The 19058-nt window shown below is 41.8% G+C and overlaps 1 protein-coding gene across 2 annotated transcripts in view; it reads right to left on the minus strand.

Moving 5' to 3' along the window:
- Positions 1–13972, minus strand: part of LOC116049130 (spectrin beta chain, non-erythrocytic 1-like) — a 63283-nt gene extending 49311 nt beyond the window's left edge. Inside the window, exons 1-3 of one of the 2 annotated variants that reach the window (XM_031298522.2) lie at positions 13842–13972; positions 6424–6647; positions 2219–2370 (exon numbers count right to left, since the gene is read on the minus strand). In XM_031298522.2, coding sequence (XP_031154382.1) covers positions 2219–2370; positions 6424–6577 — 306 coding nt within the window. In that variant the 5' untranslated portion in view covers positions 6578–6647; positions 13842–13972. Of the gene's footprint in view, positions 1–2218; positions 2371–2696; positions 2990–6423; positions 6648–13841 lie in introns of those variants that run through there. The other variant, XM_031298524.2, reaches the window with a different exon arrangement.
- Between the last annotated feature and the right edge of the window lie 5086 nt (positions 13973–19058).

Consider the following 19058-nt stretch of genomic DNA (forward strand, 5'->3'; position numbering starts at 1 on the left):
GATGTTCCAACACTACTCTATAACCACTATAATCAGAGAAACTGGAGACACCGGACACAGAGCAGCGTAGTAGCTCCGTGGAGATGTGTATAAAGTATAAAATGTCCCTGGAAACAGTATTATATAACGTAAATCAAGTAGACTCTACAAGCTAGGGCTGCACAATATATAGTTTTTTTTATCGTCATCGCAATATCAACTGGCGCAATATACATATCGCGAAAGGTTGCGATATATCGCGATAGACGCTACGAGATTTTTTGTGTTACAAGAGAATATCAGTAGAAAATTGCACTTTAAAGTGTAAATGTTACAGGTGCCTGTTATTGTCAATTCTATGTTCAATTTGTTCAATAAAAGAAATGATTGTGTTTCAAATTTTAAAAGAATACTGAAAGCAACAGAAAGGCAGAACTGAGTACTCTAATATCTGTTGATTTATCGCAAGTTATGTCGTTATCGTGATATTCAACAACGTTATCGCAGATTTTCCTCATATGGTGCAGCCCTACTACAAGCCTAAAAATAGGACAGTCTTCTATTTCTATGTTATACGCAAGGTGTGTGCGGATCTTTCACACAGAAACGGATCATAAAGTGTCTTTATGTCCTTTAAATTAAACTACAGATACACAGGGAATGCCCCAATGTCTGTCAGTGAGCGTGTTGGCCGTTTGGTTTGGAGAGTTTCTGGTTTTAGTTCTTGTTTCCTCTGATAACAGCTGACAGTAGATTGATGTTTCACAGCTCTGTGACAGTAGGTTGATGTTTCTCTGTGACAGTAGGTTGATGTTTCACAGCTCTGTGACAGTAGGTTGATGTTTCTCTGTGACAGTAGGATGATGTTTCACAGCTCTGTGACAGTAGGATGATGTTTCACAGCTCTGTGACAGTAGGTTGATGTTTCTCTGTGACAGTAGGATGATGTTTCACAGCTCTGTGACAGTAGGTTGATGTTTCTCTGTGACAGTAGGATGATGTTTCTCAGCTCTGTGACAGTAGATTGATGTTTCACAGCTCTGTGACAGTAGGATGATGTTTCACAGCTCTGTGACAGTAGGTTGATGTTTCACAGCTCTGTGACAGTAGGTTGATGTTTCACAGCTTTGTGACAGTAGGTTGATGTTTCACAGCTCTGTGACAGTAGGTTGATGTTTCTCAGCTCTGTGACAGTAGATTGATGTTTCTCAGCTCTGTGACAGTAGGTTGATGTTTCTCAGCTCTGTGACAGTAGATTGATGTTTCACAGCTCTGTGACAGTAGGTTGATGTTGCACAGCTCTGTGACAGTAGATTGATGTTTCACAGCTTTGTGACAGTAGGATGATGTTTCACAGCTCTGTGACAGTAGGTTGAGGTTTCTCTGTGACAGTAGGATGATGTTTCACAGCTCTGTGACAGTAGATTGATGTTTCACAGCTCTGTGACAGTAGGTTGATGTTTCACAGCTCTGTGACAGTAGGTTGATGTTTCTCTGTGACAGTAGGATGATGTTTCACAGCTCTGTGACAGTAGGTTGATGTTTCTCTGTGACAGTAGGATGATGTTTCACAGCTCTGTGACAGTAGATTGATGTTTCACAGCTCTGTGACAGTAGGTTGAGGTTTCTCTGTGACAGTAGGATGATGTTTCACAGCTCTGTGACAGTAGATTGATGTTTCACAGCTCTGTGACAGTAGGTTGATGTTTCTCTGTGACAGTAGGTTGATGTTTCACAGCTCTGTGACAGTAGGTTGATGTTTCACAGCTCTGTGACAGTAGGTTGATGTTTCACAGCTCTCCGTCCCGCTGTGACTCACACAATCCTACCCCCTCTTACCCCCTCAGTGCAATCAGACTCTGTGCAATAACTGCTGTGTTCACTGTTTTTATCTATTTATTGAGAATGTGTTATCTTTATTTTTTACTCTATGCTGCTATTTGGAGAGGATTGCTCCAACAGAATTTTGTTGTATCGCATACAATGACAATAAAGATCTATCTATCTATCTACGCCGTGTAGCGCTGCAGGTGGAGACGGTTATAAGATACATTCAGAAGCACAGCGTCAGCGTAACCTCCGGCGCAGCTGTATCCCTTCTAGCCACAAGCCTACTTTTGTCACATCTGTGAATATGCAAAGCAGTGCATTGTGGGAAGACAGCAGTGTGTGTGTGTGTGTGTGTGTGTGTGTGTGTGTGTGTGTGTGTGTGTGTGTGTGTGTGTGTGTGTGTGTTTACCAGTCTCTCCCCGGAGAGGACCTCCAGCAGCTTGATGAGCATGCGTCCATCCCTCAGGTCCAGGTACAGGTCAGAGATCCTGCACGACACCCGGGACAGGTGAGAGTTGACCCACTTAGTGAAGGTCTTCTTCTGGACCGCCTCTCGCTCATCTACACACACACACACACACACACACACACACACACACACACAGAGATACACTGGTAAGAGCCAATGAGGTTTAACCATGTATGAGCTAATTTAAATATCTCACATTACTGTATTGGGTCACGTTAACATAAGTTAGCATGTCAGAAAATGGTGAAAAATGTGGACCAGTGTTCCCCAAAAAGCCCAAGATGACATCCTCAAATGTCGTGTTTTGTCCACAACTCAAAGATCTTCAGAGAAGAGAGTGTGAGGGACTCTCTGAGTAATGAGCGTGGCTCCGCCTCCAGCGCTGCGTCCGTCCGTGGGGGGGGGGAGACTTTCTTACCCTGCAACTGTTTGAATCGACCCTCCAGCAGGGTGTAGTTAGACTGCAGCTCCGCCTCCATCACCGGCCCCCAATATCCTAAACTGATGCACTTATATATATATTTTAGATTTATCGTCCGAAAAGATCCAGCACGAGAGGAAAAGTAGTCCCGGCGAATCACAGCTGCAGATCAGCGCTCTGACGGCTCATAGCTTCAGTTCATCTCAGGTCTGGACTCTGGGCTGATTTTACAGCTGGAAACTAAATGTTCTCTCAGGGGAAACGGGTTTTAGAGACAGCAGAGAAGGTCCTCTAAATCCAGACGGATCCCACTTCTCTACGTCGTCTCTGAGGGGAGACTGGTTGTAAAGAAAGTGTTGAAGGTCTTTCAAAATCCACAAGATGTTTAGTTCAAGTCCAGCGTCTTTCCCTCTGAAATCTGTCCTACGTTCAGCAGCTGTTCACACGATTTCACCGGAGAATATCTTGTCGGAGAGGAAACTTCTTCCTTTAGCTCCATACGCTAGAGAATGAATGCTCAGACAGATAAAACCTTCTGTCAAAAGGGTTAAAAAGTAACCTTAAAGAAGTGAATGAGAGTAGAAAATCTCCAAAATGACTTTAAAGTCCAAACGGAGAAAATAGGTCGACGTGCAGCTGAAGACGGAGACGTCTGAGACAGAGAGTCCACAGGTCAAAGGGAGGGTGTGTGTGTGTGTGTGTGTGTGTGTGTGTGGCCCCGCCCACTGCAAACAGAGGGAGGGGGGGGGAAGGGGAGGAAACACCCCGCTCTCCTCTGAATAAACACTGTTAAAAATAAAAAATGGGATCCATAAATTCCTGAAATTCCAGGTTTTAGTCGAACATTTGAACTTCACGTGAAGCTCCAGATTCTGAGTTTTCAGTTTAATCTTTCCCTCTTTAGGGTTTATCTGAATGTCAGCATCTCACACAACGCAGAACATTTGTAAATTATATATATAAATATATATAAGATCCTTTTAGTTTAACATGAAACAGCCCTGAAATCCCTATCACCAAACCCACCAGACTCCATGTAAATAATCAGGACTTTTATCATTGTAAAACACACTTCATTCAAAGTGGACAGAAACTAAATAAAACTACCAAAAGCCGTCTTGGTTCATCTTTCCACTGTTCCAACAATCACCACTCTGGTTTGGTTTAAATAAACCCTTAATTCACCCATTTACATGTGGAGATATGCTGGCTCTATACACGCTAAAAGTCCTGATTATTTACATGGAGTCTGGTGGAGATATGCTGGCTCTATACACGCTAAAAGTACTGATTATTTACATGGAGTCTGGTGGAGATATGCTGGCTCTATACACGCTAAAAGTCCTGATTATTTACATGGAGTCTGGTGGAAATATGCTGGCTCTATACACGCTAAAAGTCCTGATTATTTACATGGAGTCTGGTGTAGTTTGGTGATGGTGATTTCGGGGCTGTTTCATGTTAAACTAAAAGGATCTTACTCTTTAACTAAAAGGTCCATCTCTGTAGGGATCCATCCCATAATGTTGTCAGACACTTAGAATAATAATCGGAGTCTGTCAGCAGCAACAACAGAACTTTCAGTGGAGGGAATAATATTTTATATATTGATATAGTATGACATTTCTTAATATATGTGAACATGTTCTGCCAGCTGGAGAACCATTTAATAAGAACATGTGTTGGGTGTTTTACAGTGTAGAGCGTTTCAGCCAATGACGTTACAGCCTGACGATGATGTCATGGAGGGGAGAGGAGGGGGAGGGGGGGTTTCCCTTCATTGTTTTTTTACATTCCTGACTGAAGGACAGGAAATAAGGAACAAACATCCTACACACACACACACACACACACACACACACACTCTCTCTCTCATACACACACACACACATTCTCTCATACACACACACACACTCTGAGACAGACAGACACACACACACTCTCTCATACACACACTCTCATACACACACACTCTCTCATAAACACTCTCATAAACACACACACACCTTTCTATCTGTAGATTATTTTGTAGTAGATTAGTATTTTTTATATTATATATATATATATATATATATATATATATATATATATATATATATATATATATATATATATATATATATATAGTTATTGTTTCTAATCTTTTGGATTGAGTAGTTATTTGTGTTTATTTAGTAAAATCTGATGAAAACACATTTAGTATTTTTTAAATGTATGACCCAGTTTCACTACTTTATTAATTATTATGGTTTATTTACTTATATTCCTAAACTTATAGTTTAGATTGTTGTGATTTTAGGAATATGAAGCAAGATATTTTCAGGAAATGACATCACAATAAGCAGAAATCCTAACGTAGTAACGTAGAGTAACGATCTGAAACTCCATCTGGGATTTTAACCAATCAGAATCTGATTAAACCACTTCCTGTCGGCAGGCTGCTGCTGTGCTGCACAGAAATCACATTAACCAATAGGCTGGTTGGAGAGGAGCTGCTCCTCGCCTGTAGAGTGGCCGAGAGCAGCCGGGGGCGGGACTAAAGGCCGCGGTCACGTCAGACAGATAACAGCTGACCCAGCAGCCTTCAGGCTCTCTTTGGCATTTTTAATGATGTTTTTTAAATTTTTTGTCACTTTTTCAACACGTTTTTTGTCACCTTTGGCGGTGTTTTAGGCAATTTGTTTTCTGCGTTTTTGTCACTTTTCCCGACGTTCTTTTGTCATAGTTCTGATATTTTTTTTTTGTCAAGTCGGACAGTTTCCAGCTGATACCAGCAGCCTTCAGGCTGAACAGGAAGTCACAGAAACACTCACATCCTGTTAGGTCTGATTCTGATCTAATAAAATGTTATCAGACCCAAATATCAGCTCCTACACAGTCTCAGATGTTTATATTATGACAGAGTAGCTGTCAGAATCCTCTACATGCGATCTGTTGCTGATTTTAATTACCAACAGACTGTAGATGATCTGTAATCTGATCAGATTTAGTCTCTCTGACTTCTAAACGTAACTACCAGCCACACAACATGTGTTCTGTTCAGAATAAGCCTTTAAATCAGACACATAGCAGTTAAAATCCCTCCAGTTCAAATCAATAAAAAGTTTATATAAAACGTCATCATGTTGAGTTGATTCTGAACCAATCAGCTGTTAGATCAGCTGAGAGGCCGGCGTTTCCCAGCATGCCCCTGGGTCCGCAGTCGGTGAAAAGCAACTGCGCTGCCTGGGTCTCAAACCTGTGGCCACCTTGATCTCGTGAGGTCATCGTTGCCCACGTGTGATTGACGTCAGAGCAAGTCGGGATCAAGTCGGACACAAATCTACCCAGCATGCATTGGGGGCGATCGCCGGTGATCGATTCTGCGCAGACCTGGCTCATCTCCAACGAGCCTACATTTACCAGGGAGTCTGCACTCATCCCTTCAAAATAAAACAACCTGAGGGTTTGTCCCTTCACAATAAAATAAATGTAAAATACTCAAAAAACATAAATAATAAATGTAATAAAAATACTTCATACAAAAATAATTAAAAAATATAATAAAACTACTCAAAATAAATATATTAAAAATAATAAAAATGTAATATTTATATAAATATTTAAAATAAAATAAAAACAGAAAGAAAGCAGAACTTGAGGACCTATTTAGTCCTCAGACTAAATAAAAGCAAACTAACAGCCACGGAGTATGGGAAAGAGGCGGCGGCAGCGGCGGTCCTACCTGCGAGCGCCTTGATGCGGGAGCGTTCGAAGAGGCGGGCGGAGCTGTTCTCGTTGTCCCAGTCCTCGTCCCAGCGGTTGTTGACCGTGTCGTTGCTGCTGTACTGCTGCTGCAGCTCCAGGTGCTCCAGGTCGGCGGCCACCGTCGTCATCATGACCTCGGACCTCTGACACACGCCTCAAAGTCAGCGGGGACGCGTCCACATCGGCCGCTTCAGGCCCGGCCTGCAGGGAGCACACATACATCAAATACAGCTGGTCACAGGGCATTCTGGGAAATCAATCAGGTCAGATCATTTACAGACAGAGTGATGATGATCATCATGATGTCACACCACCACCACCACCACCACAACAACAACAACAACAACACTGTCATCATGGGGAGTGAATACTCAATCATTTTAAGTAAAAATGCTCCAATCAAAATATTATCAACAAAATGTACACACACACGCACACACACAAACACACACAGAGACACACACACATACATAGACACACACACACAAACAAACACGCGCACACACACACACAGAGAGACACATATACACACACACACACAGAGACACACACACACGTAATATTTTTATTTGTAATCTTCTGCATGTGTGTGTGCTGCTGTGTGTGCGTGTGTGTCTCTCTGTGTGTGTGTGTGTGTCTCTCTATGTGTGTGTGTGTGTGTGTGTGTGTGTGTGTGTCTCTCTATGTGTGTGTGTCTCTCTATGTGTGTGTGTGTGTCTGTGTGTGTGTGTGTCTGTGTGTGTGTGTGTGTGTGTGTGTGTGTGTGTGTCTCTGTGTGTGTGTGTGTGTGTGTGTGTGTGTGTGTGTGTCTCTGTGTGTGTGTGTGTGTGTGTGTGTGTGTGTCTCTGTGTCTGTTTCCCTCTATCTCTCTGTGATGTCGTGCAGACGCTGCGCTCCCATTGGCTGCTGGGAGAGCTAATGGACAAAGTGCAGGAGCCATTACAGCACTCAGAGCTGCAGACGCGTCCTCAGGGACTAAACTAATGGATCCCACTTCCCAGAATCCTTTGCTGGGGGAGGGAGACAGATCCATGATCAGTCTGAGGTCAGAGGTCAGCAGAGGAAACTAAGAGTGGGGCTGGATCCCAATATTACAATATTCCTTCCATTTTCAAGTTTGAGATTTGAATATTTGTGTCTTTGGAAGAAAAAAAACGTGCACGCAGACTGAAATTAATTCATCATGTGTCCAGACAAGGCTAGCAGCAGCAGCGCCGCGTCAGACACCTTTGTGCTGTGCAAAGACATAGAAAACGCCACGCAGCCGTCACGCCACGCTCACGCCACGCAGCCAGCGTTCTTTGTGCTGTATTTGTAGGCCATACTGTATATTACTTATCTTTAATATTCTACTTGCTGTACGTGGGAGGGAGGGAAACGTTCACGTCTGGCACATATTGCAGAATTGACGATCAAGTTGACTTGACTTGACCAGGAGATCAGACTCGGCGTTAACGGTACTGTACACAGGAAACAGCCCTGCCTCTATAGCTGCCACAGATCCAGCTGAACCACTACCTGACACCAGCTCGGAGCTGACTGGGTCCTGCAACAACAGACGCTCGCTTCGGCTCTTCTTTCTCTCCTTCTCCGTGATTTGAAGCTGCCTTCACGTCCCAAACGCTGCCGCCGACGCTTCCAAGCTCAAAAAATGGCATTGGCTCCAACTGTAAAGCAGCTGCAGCCTCATATTTACTACATCATGATTCTGCTCCGTGCTGCAGGGCGGGGTCTCCAGGAAATGACTCTCTGTGTGTGTGTGTGTGTTCTGTTCAGAGGAGTGATGTCATTTTTCTCCTGCTATCTCTGGAACAAAAACAGACGACTCCTCACTCACTGGTTTTGTAGAAGTATAGAGTATAGTAGTTATTTGTAGTATACATATATGTGTATGTATGTATGTATGTATGTATGTATGTATGTATGTATGTATGTATGTATGTATGTATGTATGTATGTATGTATGTGTGTGTGTGTGTGTGTGTGTGTGTGTGTGTGTGTGTGTGTGTGTGTGTGTGTGTGTGTGTGTGTGTACTGTGCATGTGGATCTACTCCACTGAAGGTCCAACATTTGAGCATGTGTATGAATAAAGTGATTTCTTCCATATTTTAACCAGATTAAAAGGTCATATTTAGATCTATCCTCTGATGTAACAGCAGCTGGTTAACAACTGACACACAGCGGGACATTCCTCATGTTTATATGAGGTATGGGTGTGTGTGTGTGTTGAACAAATGGGCAGCAGGTGTGTGTCACCCATTTCCCAGCTGTTCACTCACACACACACACACACACACACACACACACACACACTGTAACAGGCATTTGATGGTCTCTATGCTAAGCTAACACATGCTGCTGAGATACAGACAGCTACACGGTGAGACTGGCTGTTTGCAGGAGTTTTAATACTTTAGTTTGTTTTGTAATCCAAATGTTCAGCAGCAGTCAGCGTCCACTAAAAGTTCTGTTGTTGCTGCGGACAGACTCAGATTATTATTCTAAGTGTCTGACAACATTATGGGATGGATCCCTACAGAGATAGACCTTTTAGTTAAAGAGTAAGATCCTTTTAGTTTAACATCAAACAGCCCCGAAATCACCATCACCAAACCCACCAGACTCCATGTAAATAATCAGGACTTTTAGCGTAAAACACACTTCATTCAAAGTGGACAGAAACTAAATTAAACTACCAAAAGCTGTCTTGGTTCATCAGGATTTTTAGCGTGTATAGAGCCAGCATATTTCCACCAGACTCCATGTAAATAATCAGGATTTTTAGCGTGTATAGAGCCAGCATATCTCCACCAGACTCCATGTAAATAATCAGGATTTTTAGCGTGTATAGAGCCAGCATATCTCCACCAGACTCCATGTAAATAATCAGGATTTTTAGCGTGTATAGAGCCAGCATATTTCCACCAGACTCCATGTAAATAATCAGGATTTTTAGCGTGTATAGAGCCAGCATATCTCCACATGTAAATGGGTGAATTAAGGGTTTATGAACCAAGACGGCTTTTGATAGTTTGATTTAGTTTCTGTCCACTCTGAATGAAGTGTGTTTTACAATGATAAAAATACTGATTATTTACATGGAGTCTGGTGATGGTGATTTCGGGGCTGTTTCATGTTAAACTAAAAGGATCTCACTCTTTAACTAAAAGGTCTATCTCTGTATGTGATGTTGTCAGAGCATCCATCACGCTACTTTAACTAATTTATTATTCATCAGGTAAACAGGCACTCAGAGAAAGATTACTATTGATCCGATCGATAACAGACCGTCTGCAGCTTCTATTGGCTGACTGAACAGAGAGTCCCTCGAAACAGGAAACACTCTGTTGTTACTCTGAAGAAGTATCCAGTTACTTTACTAGGGTTGGCCATCGTTGATTCTTTATTTTGATTCCAGTTCTTATTGATTCTTTGAGGGGTGGAAACAGGTCACATGCTTATTTCACAAATAAGAGGAATATTATTTTGATTGAATGGTGGGTTGTAGTTTTACAGATTCTTCAGCGTAACAGAAAGCCAGACTAGAGCGCTGCTTACTGAGCTCCATGGCTGCAACACAAACGATTCCAAAAGTAGGAATCGGTTCTCGATGCCCAACCCTACCGGTCACTGGTAGAACTTTAGTTATGAGGCGAGTAGGGCTGCACAATGAATCTGCCAGCAACATTAGTTCACCAACTACTGCAGGTAGTAACTACTAGTTTCTTCAATGACACACACCTGCTTTTCCTACTGATTGAAGAAGACTTAAGTGAACTGAATATAGAAAGAAAAGTTCATTCTTGACTTTAAAGTAATGTGAAATAGTGTGACAAAAAAATCTCAACTCAAGTTCCACCCTGCAAGCCTTCTCTATACCTTTCAACCACTTCCCTCTGCTGACGAGGACTGTGAGGTGCGGGTGAAAGCTCTGGAAAAGGCTAGTATGGGGACCTTGAGTTAAGCAACGTATAAGTAAGTATTCGTACGACACAGAATTAACGTATACAGCTAATTTCTGGAGTTGACTAATATGGAGTTAGATTTTTGAGTTTATTTTCTAAATTAGACTGCAGCTTTTGTAAAGGGATACTCTTTGATGGGGTTATATTTCGGCATTCATTCATTGGGTTTTGGGGAACGTGAGTCAACTAATTAGTGTAGAGTACTTTACAGCAGTTGAAGTACACTTAGAGTACAAGAAGAAAAGAGCAGAACATGGAAATACTGAAGTACAAGTACAACTACAGTACTTATAACTTGTAGTTTGGTATAGTTACATAACACTCTCTGAGGGTGCGTTTCAAATCTCCACCAGAGCTGCAAAGATGAATGGATTAGTCGTCAACTATTAAAATAATCTCAAACTATTCTGATAATCCATTCATCAGTTTGAGTCATTTATGATAAATCAGGTAAACTAGTGTGATGTCAGCTTGTTAAATGTGAATATGTTCTAGTTTCTTCTCTCCTCTGGGACGGGAGATCTTTAAGGAAGTCATCTTGGACTTTTTAGGAAACTCTGATGGACATTTTAGAGACAGAACTACTGATCCATTCATCCAGAAGATAATCCACACATTAACGAGCTCCGACAGCGTTGATAAAGAGCTGATTGGCTCCCTAACAGCAGACCAACCGGACGTTTCCTTCATTATTAATACTCCTCAGCTTCATTATTGATCGCCACTCATTCCTTTCATTAACGCATCGTTCATTCCTTTCATTATTCACTCAGAGCCGTTCTTTAAGCCTGGGGTTGTCCAGCTGTTCTGCACATATATGTATAAAGTATAGTATAAACTATCACCCAATTCTGTCTTTCATCTTCTAGCTTCATTCACAACTTATTAACACTATAGTTCTACACTTACTTTTGCATATAATGGTCAAAAAACCCAGTTCATAGTAAATAATACCAAATATTTGAGTTAAAAAACCCAGAAATTATAAATATTTTGGACTAATAGTTAAGATCTGAGAAATATATGTTGATGGATGATCACAGCCTGTTTTATTTGTGGCAGATTTTGGTTGAGAGAATCCCATATTTGTGATATAATATATAATGTGTGATGTAGAAACGTGGGAAACGAAGACAATGGGGGGGTTAAACAGGGTCAGTCTGTTTGCTGCTGCGCCACGCGACGGCGCCGAGGCATTTAGACGCTCTATTTCAATGTGTGATTATCTCGTTGTGTTTTCAGTATCAACGTTACACAGAAACATAGGTTTAAACGTATTACTTCAGGCCGCGGAGCAGAGTTCATGTCCCGGGAGAACTTATCCCTCCTGATGTCCCCGTTTTGAAAGTTTCAACATCAGAATTTAGGGTTTTTTTAAGCAAATTGCCCAAAAATAACATAAATGGTTCCATACCACGCTCTTCACAAGTAAAATGAAGGATAAGATATCTACTTCCATTGAATGTTTGATGTTTTATTCAATTTGACAGCATTTGGAGAAAAATAAAAAACAGTATCCTGACTAAACTTTTAACTGTCGAAATATCAATTTCAGATTTTTTCAACAAAACTAAAAATGAGGTAGGCTTTAATTTCATATAAATGAGGTTCATTGACCATGAATTCCCCCCCCAAAAAAGTGTAAAACTAGAGGCAATAAGTTCATGTTAGTGGTGTATCTGGTGGTAGTGGGAAAATAATCGCAGGAAAAATACATTTTAAAAAGGGTCTAAATAAGGAGAATAACAAGTTGCATGGTGGACGGGCAGACAACCTAACAGGAAACGTTTGCAGCGATCTGTCCCTTCTTTACGTTGGGACTGGGACGGGGACAACAAGTTACGTTTAGACCAAAAACAGCTTGTTAGCACAGGCGTAGATCTGGGGGGCGGATGCATGGGGATGTGGGCCTCTCCTATCTTTAGAAGAGGTAGTTTTGTCCCGCTCAAAATATATGAAAGACTCCCCAAAAGAGGTAAAAAAGGGGGGCTCAAAACATGTTTATATCCTGTATATATGTCTACAGACCCCCCTACAGCGGACCATACCATCTAAACCAAATCAAAACATGTTTATATCCTGTATATACGTCTACAGACCCCCCTACAGCGGACCATACCATCTAAACATGTTTATATCCTGTATATACGTCTACAGACCCCCCTACAGCGGACCATACCATCTAAACCAAATCAAAACATGTTTATATCCTGTATATACGTCTACAGACCCCCCTACAGCGGACCATACCATCTAAACATGTTTATATCCTGTATATATGTCTACAGACCCCCCTACAGCGGACCATACCATCTAAACATGTTTATATCCTGTATATATGTCTACAGACCCCCCTACAGCGGACCATACCATCTAAACATGTTTATATCCTGTATATACGTCTACAGACCCCCCCCCTACAGCGGACTGGATGGGTTCCAGTCACCGGCTACTTGTTAAGTGTTCCCCAGGATGATTCTTTGGTCTGTGGGTTGGGTAGAGGAGCCATTTAAATATCAAACCCAGTATTTAAATGGATCGATGTTTAATGATTTCAAGTTTGGAGCTCCTGGCTCCAACGATGTGTTGTTGACATGTTCAGGATTCCTAAAAACACCTGATGATGATCGGAATATGCAGGAGAATAATCATTTCCTTTACATAAATAAAGACATTTGGACAATAAGTTGATGCAGAAATATTCACCAGAATGCAGGAATCATTTCCTGGGGGGGGGGGGCGCCCCCCCCCCAAATGTTGGCACAAGCTACGCCCTTGCTAGTTAAGATTACAAAAAACAGAAGGGGGGGGCACCGTCAGTCTGTTTCCAGCATGTTCTGCCCCCCCCCCCCGGCCCGCAGAGCCTCCCACAGCCGGGGACAGCTGCTGCAGGCCGGACACATCCCGGACAACACACCGCAAATGTGCGCTGTTTATTATCTCACGCACACGCGCGCACACATACAGAGAGACACACACATACAGAAACACACACACACACACACACACACACACACACAGACACACACCCTCCTCCCGCCGCGGCCACGCCTGTTTTTGCCTCCATGGCGCACCGTTATTTTCCTCCATCCTGCAGCCGAGACTAATGGCTGCCAGGGCGGGGGCACGGGCGGCGGACACGCGGGCCGAGGCGCACCAAGGCACGGATACAGAGCGCGGATCCGCCCGGGGATAGAGGGAGAGGACTGGGGCCTCCGTCCGGGGAGACTCTCTGCTGCAGACCCGAGCAGCAGAGTCCGAGAGGCCGACATGAAGCTATCCGAGGATCCGTGCGCGTCGCTCCGCAGCGCTCCAATCACAGCACAGCGACAATAGAGACACAGCAGAGCCAGTAGAGACACACAAAGACACACAAAGACACACATAGAGACACACAGACACACACAGAGACACAGTAGGGCCGCTTACCTGCTCAGAAGAGTCCACTAACTTCCAAGAAGAGAGTGCAAACAGAGGAGCGACCGACGGACAGGAGGAGGAATCTGCTGCTTCTGCTGCTGCTGCTGCTGCAGGGAATGACGGGAAATAATCCGCACTGCCCCCCCTCCCCCTCCTGCAAGGGCGTAGCTTTAGTTTCCACATGGGGGGGGCACATTAACAGGTCGGCCCCCATAAACACTTTAATTGCTGCATTCTGAGAAGTGTTTCTGCAACAACTTATGGTGCAAATGTCTTTGTTTATGTAAAGGAAATATTCTCCTGTGTTGTTGACAACTTTCTGCATATTCAAAACATAACATGTAACGGTGAAGACTAAATATGACAAAAAGCATCAATAAAAAAAAATGACATGAAAAGTAAAAATAAACGTCATAATCAGAATCAGCTTTATCGGCCAGGTTCCCGTAAACAAACAGGGAATTAGACTCTGGTTCATCTTTGCTCTCAGAGTACAACACCTAACATATACAGAATGAAAACAGAAAGGACAGTAAGACATGTAAAAATCAGTCTGGTGTTTCCCTCCTTTCATCCTTACTTAAAAACGGACATAAAGTCTAGAGCTGCAGAGATTAATAGATGAGTCATCAACTATTACATCCATCTATTCTGATAACCCATTCATCAGTCTGAGTCATTTTTATGATTAAACAGGTCAACTTGTGTGATGTCAGGAACAGCTTCTTTCCACAAGGCATCGCCACGCTGAACACACTCACTCATTAGCACACACATTCATACCTTCACATACGGACCATGTGCAATAACCAGTACTTTTAGTGTGTATATTTCTTTCTAATTCTGTGTGCATATACATTTTGTGTGTATATTTCTTTCTAATTTGTTGTTTTACTATTTCTTTCTTGTCTTTTAGATTTAGATTTATAATACTGGGTGAACTGCTTTCGTTTCGTTGTTCATTTTGCACAATGACAATAAGTTTTCGGATTCGGATGTCAGCTCCTTCATTCCAGCAGCAGTCAGACTCTTTAATGCAACATCATAATGTAGCACTGCTAGCTGGTTCTGCAATATGAGCTGGACAATATCCTGCACTATGCATATTTATCTATTTATCACTCTTTGCTACCTCCAATTTATCTGTATATCTGTGTTTATATACTGTCTGTTTATATAAGGGTTTTTATTGTGTAAGTGTTTGTTTTATTACTATTATTATTATTATAATAATATCATTTCTTATACTTTATGTATATTTTTTCTCCTATGTCTACTTAATGTGTATTTGTGCTATTGTGATGTAGCACAGGAATTTCGCCGATGTGGGATTAATAAAGTCTATTTTATCTCATCTTATCTTTTCTTATGTGATGTCAGCTTGTTAAATATAAATATATTTTCTAGTTTCTTCTCTCCTGAGACAGTAAACTGAAGATCTCTGAGTGGACATGTGACTGTAAATAATCTCCAGATGATTGTATTAACGGTAGTTTCTCTCTGAAGTATTTCTCCCGGAGAGTAACGGGAGCCAGCGAGACGCCGCTGACGGCAGCAGCGACTCCATTACCCTCGGAGAGGAAACGCTAACGAGCGCTGTGATTGGATAAACTCCCAGAGTGCATCAGTTACTAACCTGAGTGCTGCTGCTTTCACATCGATTCTCCAGAGGAAGTCAGGAACACACTCCAGCCAAAACACCAACAACATGTTAATACCAATAACAACAACACACTATATCAACATATTCTGCAGGATATATATATATATATATATATATATATATATATATATCATCAACAACATATTACAGCAACACAGTGGTGTAGTCTAATCTATTGTCTTGTGTATACTGTACTGTATATATATATATATATATATATACAGTATATATATATATATATATATATATATATATATATATATATATATATATATATATATATATATATATATATATATATATAGGCCAGAATGGGATATGGGGGCATATCTGGGTGTCCTCCACCAGGGAAATTTTAAGCATCAACGACTTCATTTCCTGCATTGTGATACACTTTTATGCACCAATTTATGGTGGAAATCCCTTTATTTAGCCTATGCGAAGATAAAAAAAACTAAGATGACAATTCCAAATATATCAAACATATAATGGAAAGTATGTTGTAGCGTGTCATTGGGTATTGTTGAAGCTATCCTCTAAGCCTCGGTATGAATGGCATGGTGTTCTCAACGGGTAGCAAAAAGATCTTAGGTCCAGACATTAGTTCTCTTTGGGTGGTGTTCCCATTTATTATAAAGGTAGAAAAAGGGTATTTCACATAAAATAGTACTTCACCCAGTGGTGATTACTAAAGTGCTGTGGCTTATTGTTGGTGGAGAGGGTGCTCGCTCGGCTACGGTAAGAACCGTGTGTTCCCCGCCGTCCACACCTTGCCCTCACTGATTGCCACACCTGTAGATATACCTAATTCACAGTGACATACCACACCCAATGCAATACTCCCCCAAGTGGCTAAAATAAGTATTAACTAAATTAATCTAAACAAAAAAGTGGATATAAATGGCTCCTACAGGTATTTTTAAGCGGGTATATGGAAATCCTGGAGCTTTCTTAGTGGGTATACTGCGTATTACGTAGACTACACCACTGCTGCAACAACATGTTAATACCAACAACAACAACACACTATATCAACATATTTTAAATGACATATATATCCTGACGCTTCGCTCATCCTGCACTAAACCAAACTAACGTTACTGTTAAAACAGTCATAGTCAGTACGTTTGTTTACATCCTTTTGTGTATATATATTTTGTGGTATTAGGTTTTGAATGTTTTGAGTCTCTTTGTGTCTCAGAATCCATATCTGGAAGGACTTGAAGGTATCGTATGGAACATCTCTGCCCGAACCCGGGCAAATATAAGTAGCATGTACACTATATGTGCACTAATTAATGATACAGTTGATATATTTACACTAATAAGGACAAGACTATAATATAAAATGTAATGCAAAAAGTCAGAGTGTTTCATACAACATACAAATACACACTTAATACAGAAACAAATGTGCTCAATATGACTGTTTATGTGTGTAGTTTGTAGTTTAGTGCAGGATGAGGATATATATCATGTACAATATGTTGTTGTTGGTGTTTTGGGTGAGCTGTGTCCCTGCTGTCACTACCTGATGTGAGTCAGTGCAGATGGGAGTCGTGCATGCTCAGATTAAAACGGTTTACGGCATAACGTGTCATACTGAAATTTGTGAAATCCATAAAATGATAAACTTTCCTCATTACAAACAATAACAGAAGATGGAAATAATTTCAAAAACCTTGTAGCGATCTATGATTGTTTCAATGCTAACGTTAGCTCAAAACGCCGTTCCAGTGACAGCCTTTGTTGTGTTTGATTGCTAACTTGTAGCCAGCAGTGAACCAACTTCATTATGTAGGTCCATTTTTACTGTATTGACATTACAGAAGTCTCTCGTTAGCATCTTTAGGCTACTTGTCGCAAAGTGACACATGGCAACTCACATCTGCAGTCGACTCACATGGGGCAGTGACACCTGTCATCGTGTAGGACTTCCTCTGGAGAATCCATGTCAAACCTGGATTAGACTGTATTCGGGCCTTAAAAGTTTGGCCCGAGCCCGACAAGTACATTTAGATTGACAGCTTTTTAAAAGCCCAAACCTGTTTACAGCCCGACATTATTCAAATGTGCGCACGCACGTCATTTCTACATGTTTTAACATGATTTCTTCATGACTAACAGAGGCTCACTTTGCTTTCTTTGCCGGTGCGACCAAAACGTAATCGCCAGAGGTCAGCCTCCGTTTCACCTCCCCAGCGTCCATGTTTGCGCTAATCGAAACGCATCACCTGACCGCTCATTTACCGCGCAACCCGTAGCGCAAGCCTGAACCTGACCGAACCCGTCAGGTCCCGTCGGCCACAAATCCATACAGACTTTGTTGTTTCTTAATGTTTAAGTTATTTATACATATTTGCTTCTGTATTTATTTTATATTAATATGTTTATGTAAGAACCAACCACCAAGGCTAGTTAGTTACTTACCTGGCTATACATCTTCTTCTGATTCTGTGTCCAGGTTTCATATCCAATCATCTGAGGAAGTCCTACACTCTGTCAGAAATACTTAAAGGGACAGTACACCAAAATCACCACCAACCCATTCTCGTGTTATCAGTCAGTCATAACCTCTGTATGAGATGCTCTGTAAGAGCGCCTGTCTCTTTAAGAATCCCAGTCTGCTCTGATTGGCCAGCGCCTGTCTCTTTAAGAAGCCCAGTCTGCTCTGATTGGCCAGCGCCTGTCTCTTTAAGAAGCCCAGTCTGCTCTGTAGGAGCACCTGTCTCTTTAAGAAGCCCAGCCTGCTCTGTAGGAGCACCTGTCTCTTTAAGAAGCCCAGTCTGCTCTGATTGGCCAGCACCTGTCTCTTTAAGAAGCCCAGCCTGCTCTGATTGGCCAGCACCTGTCTCTTTAAGAAGCCCAGTCTGCTCTGATTGGCTAGCACCTGTCTCTTTAAAAAGCCCAGTCTGCTCTGATTGGCCAGCACCGGTCTCTTTAAGAAGCCCAGTCTGCTCTGATTGGCCAGCGTTTCCTGTGTGCTCCAGTTTAGTATCACTAGTATCACTAGTATCAGCTGGAGTTACTGCAACGGGGTAAATATCAGAACTTTGTACTGTGAAAAATCACCAATAAAGGCTTCTAAACCTAATACTACACAACCAAACATGTCCCAGCTGTACAGGGACCTGAAATTGGGGAGAAATGACCAGCATTGGCCGCAGAGATAGCTATCTAGGGTTAGCATGTAGCTACATGGGACAATGTTAACACTCCTGGAGCAGAGGGCCAATCAGAGAAAGCCGGATTAGAGTTGCGTGTTCTGCAACACTCAGATGCGTTCAGAACAGTTGGAAATCTAAACGTTTTAGATCACGGGGACTTCTTTATAATGCGTTTACTAGTGAAATTGTGTCATAAATATACAAAAATCAGACGTGTTTTCATCAGATTTTACTAAATAAACACACAAAACATATCGATGCAAAAGATTTCTAAAAGTAGAAACATGAACCAACTGTTTCTCAACACTCCAGAAGTTATTTGACCCCCGAACATTATTTAGTTTTTGATATATGTTCATGTTTATGAGCAGGGTGTAAAGACATCTTGATAGTTTC

This window comes from Sander lucioperca, chromosome 4, assembly GCF_008315115.2.
Source record: "Sander lucioperca isolate FBNREF2018 chromosome 4, SLUC_FBN_1.2, whole genome shotgun sequence".
In the NCBI taxonomy this organism is placed as follows: domain Eukaryota; kingdom Metazoa; phylum Chordata; class Actinopteri; order Perciformes; family Percidae; genus Sander; species Sander lucioperca.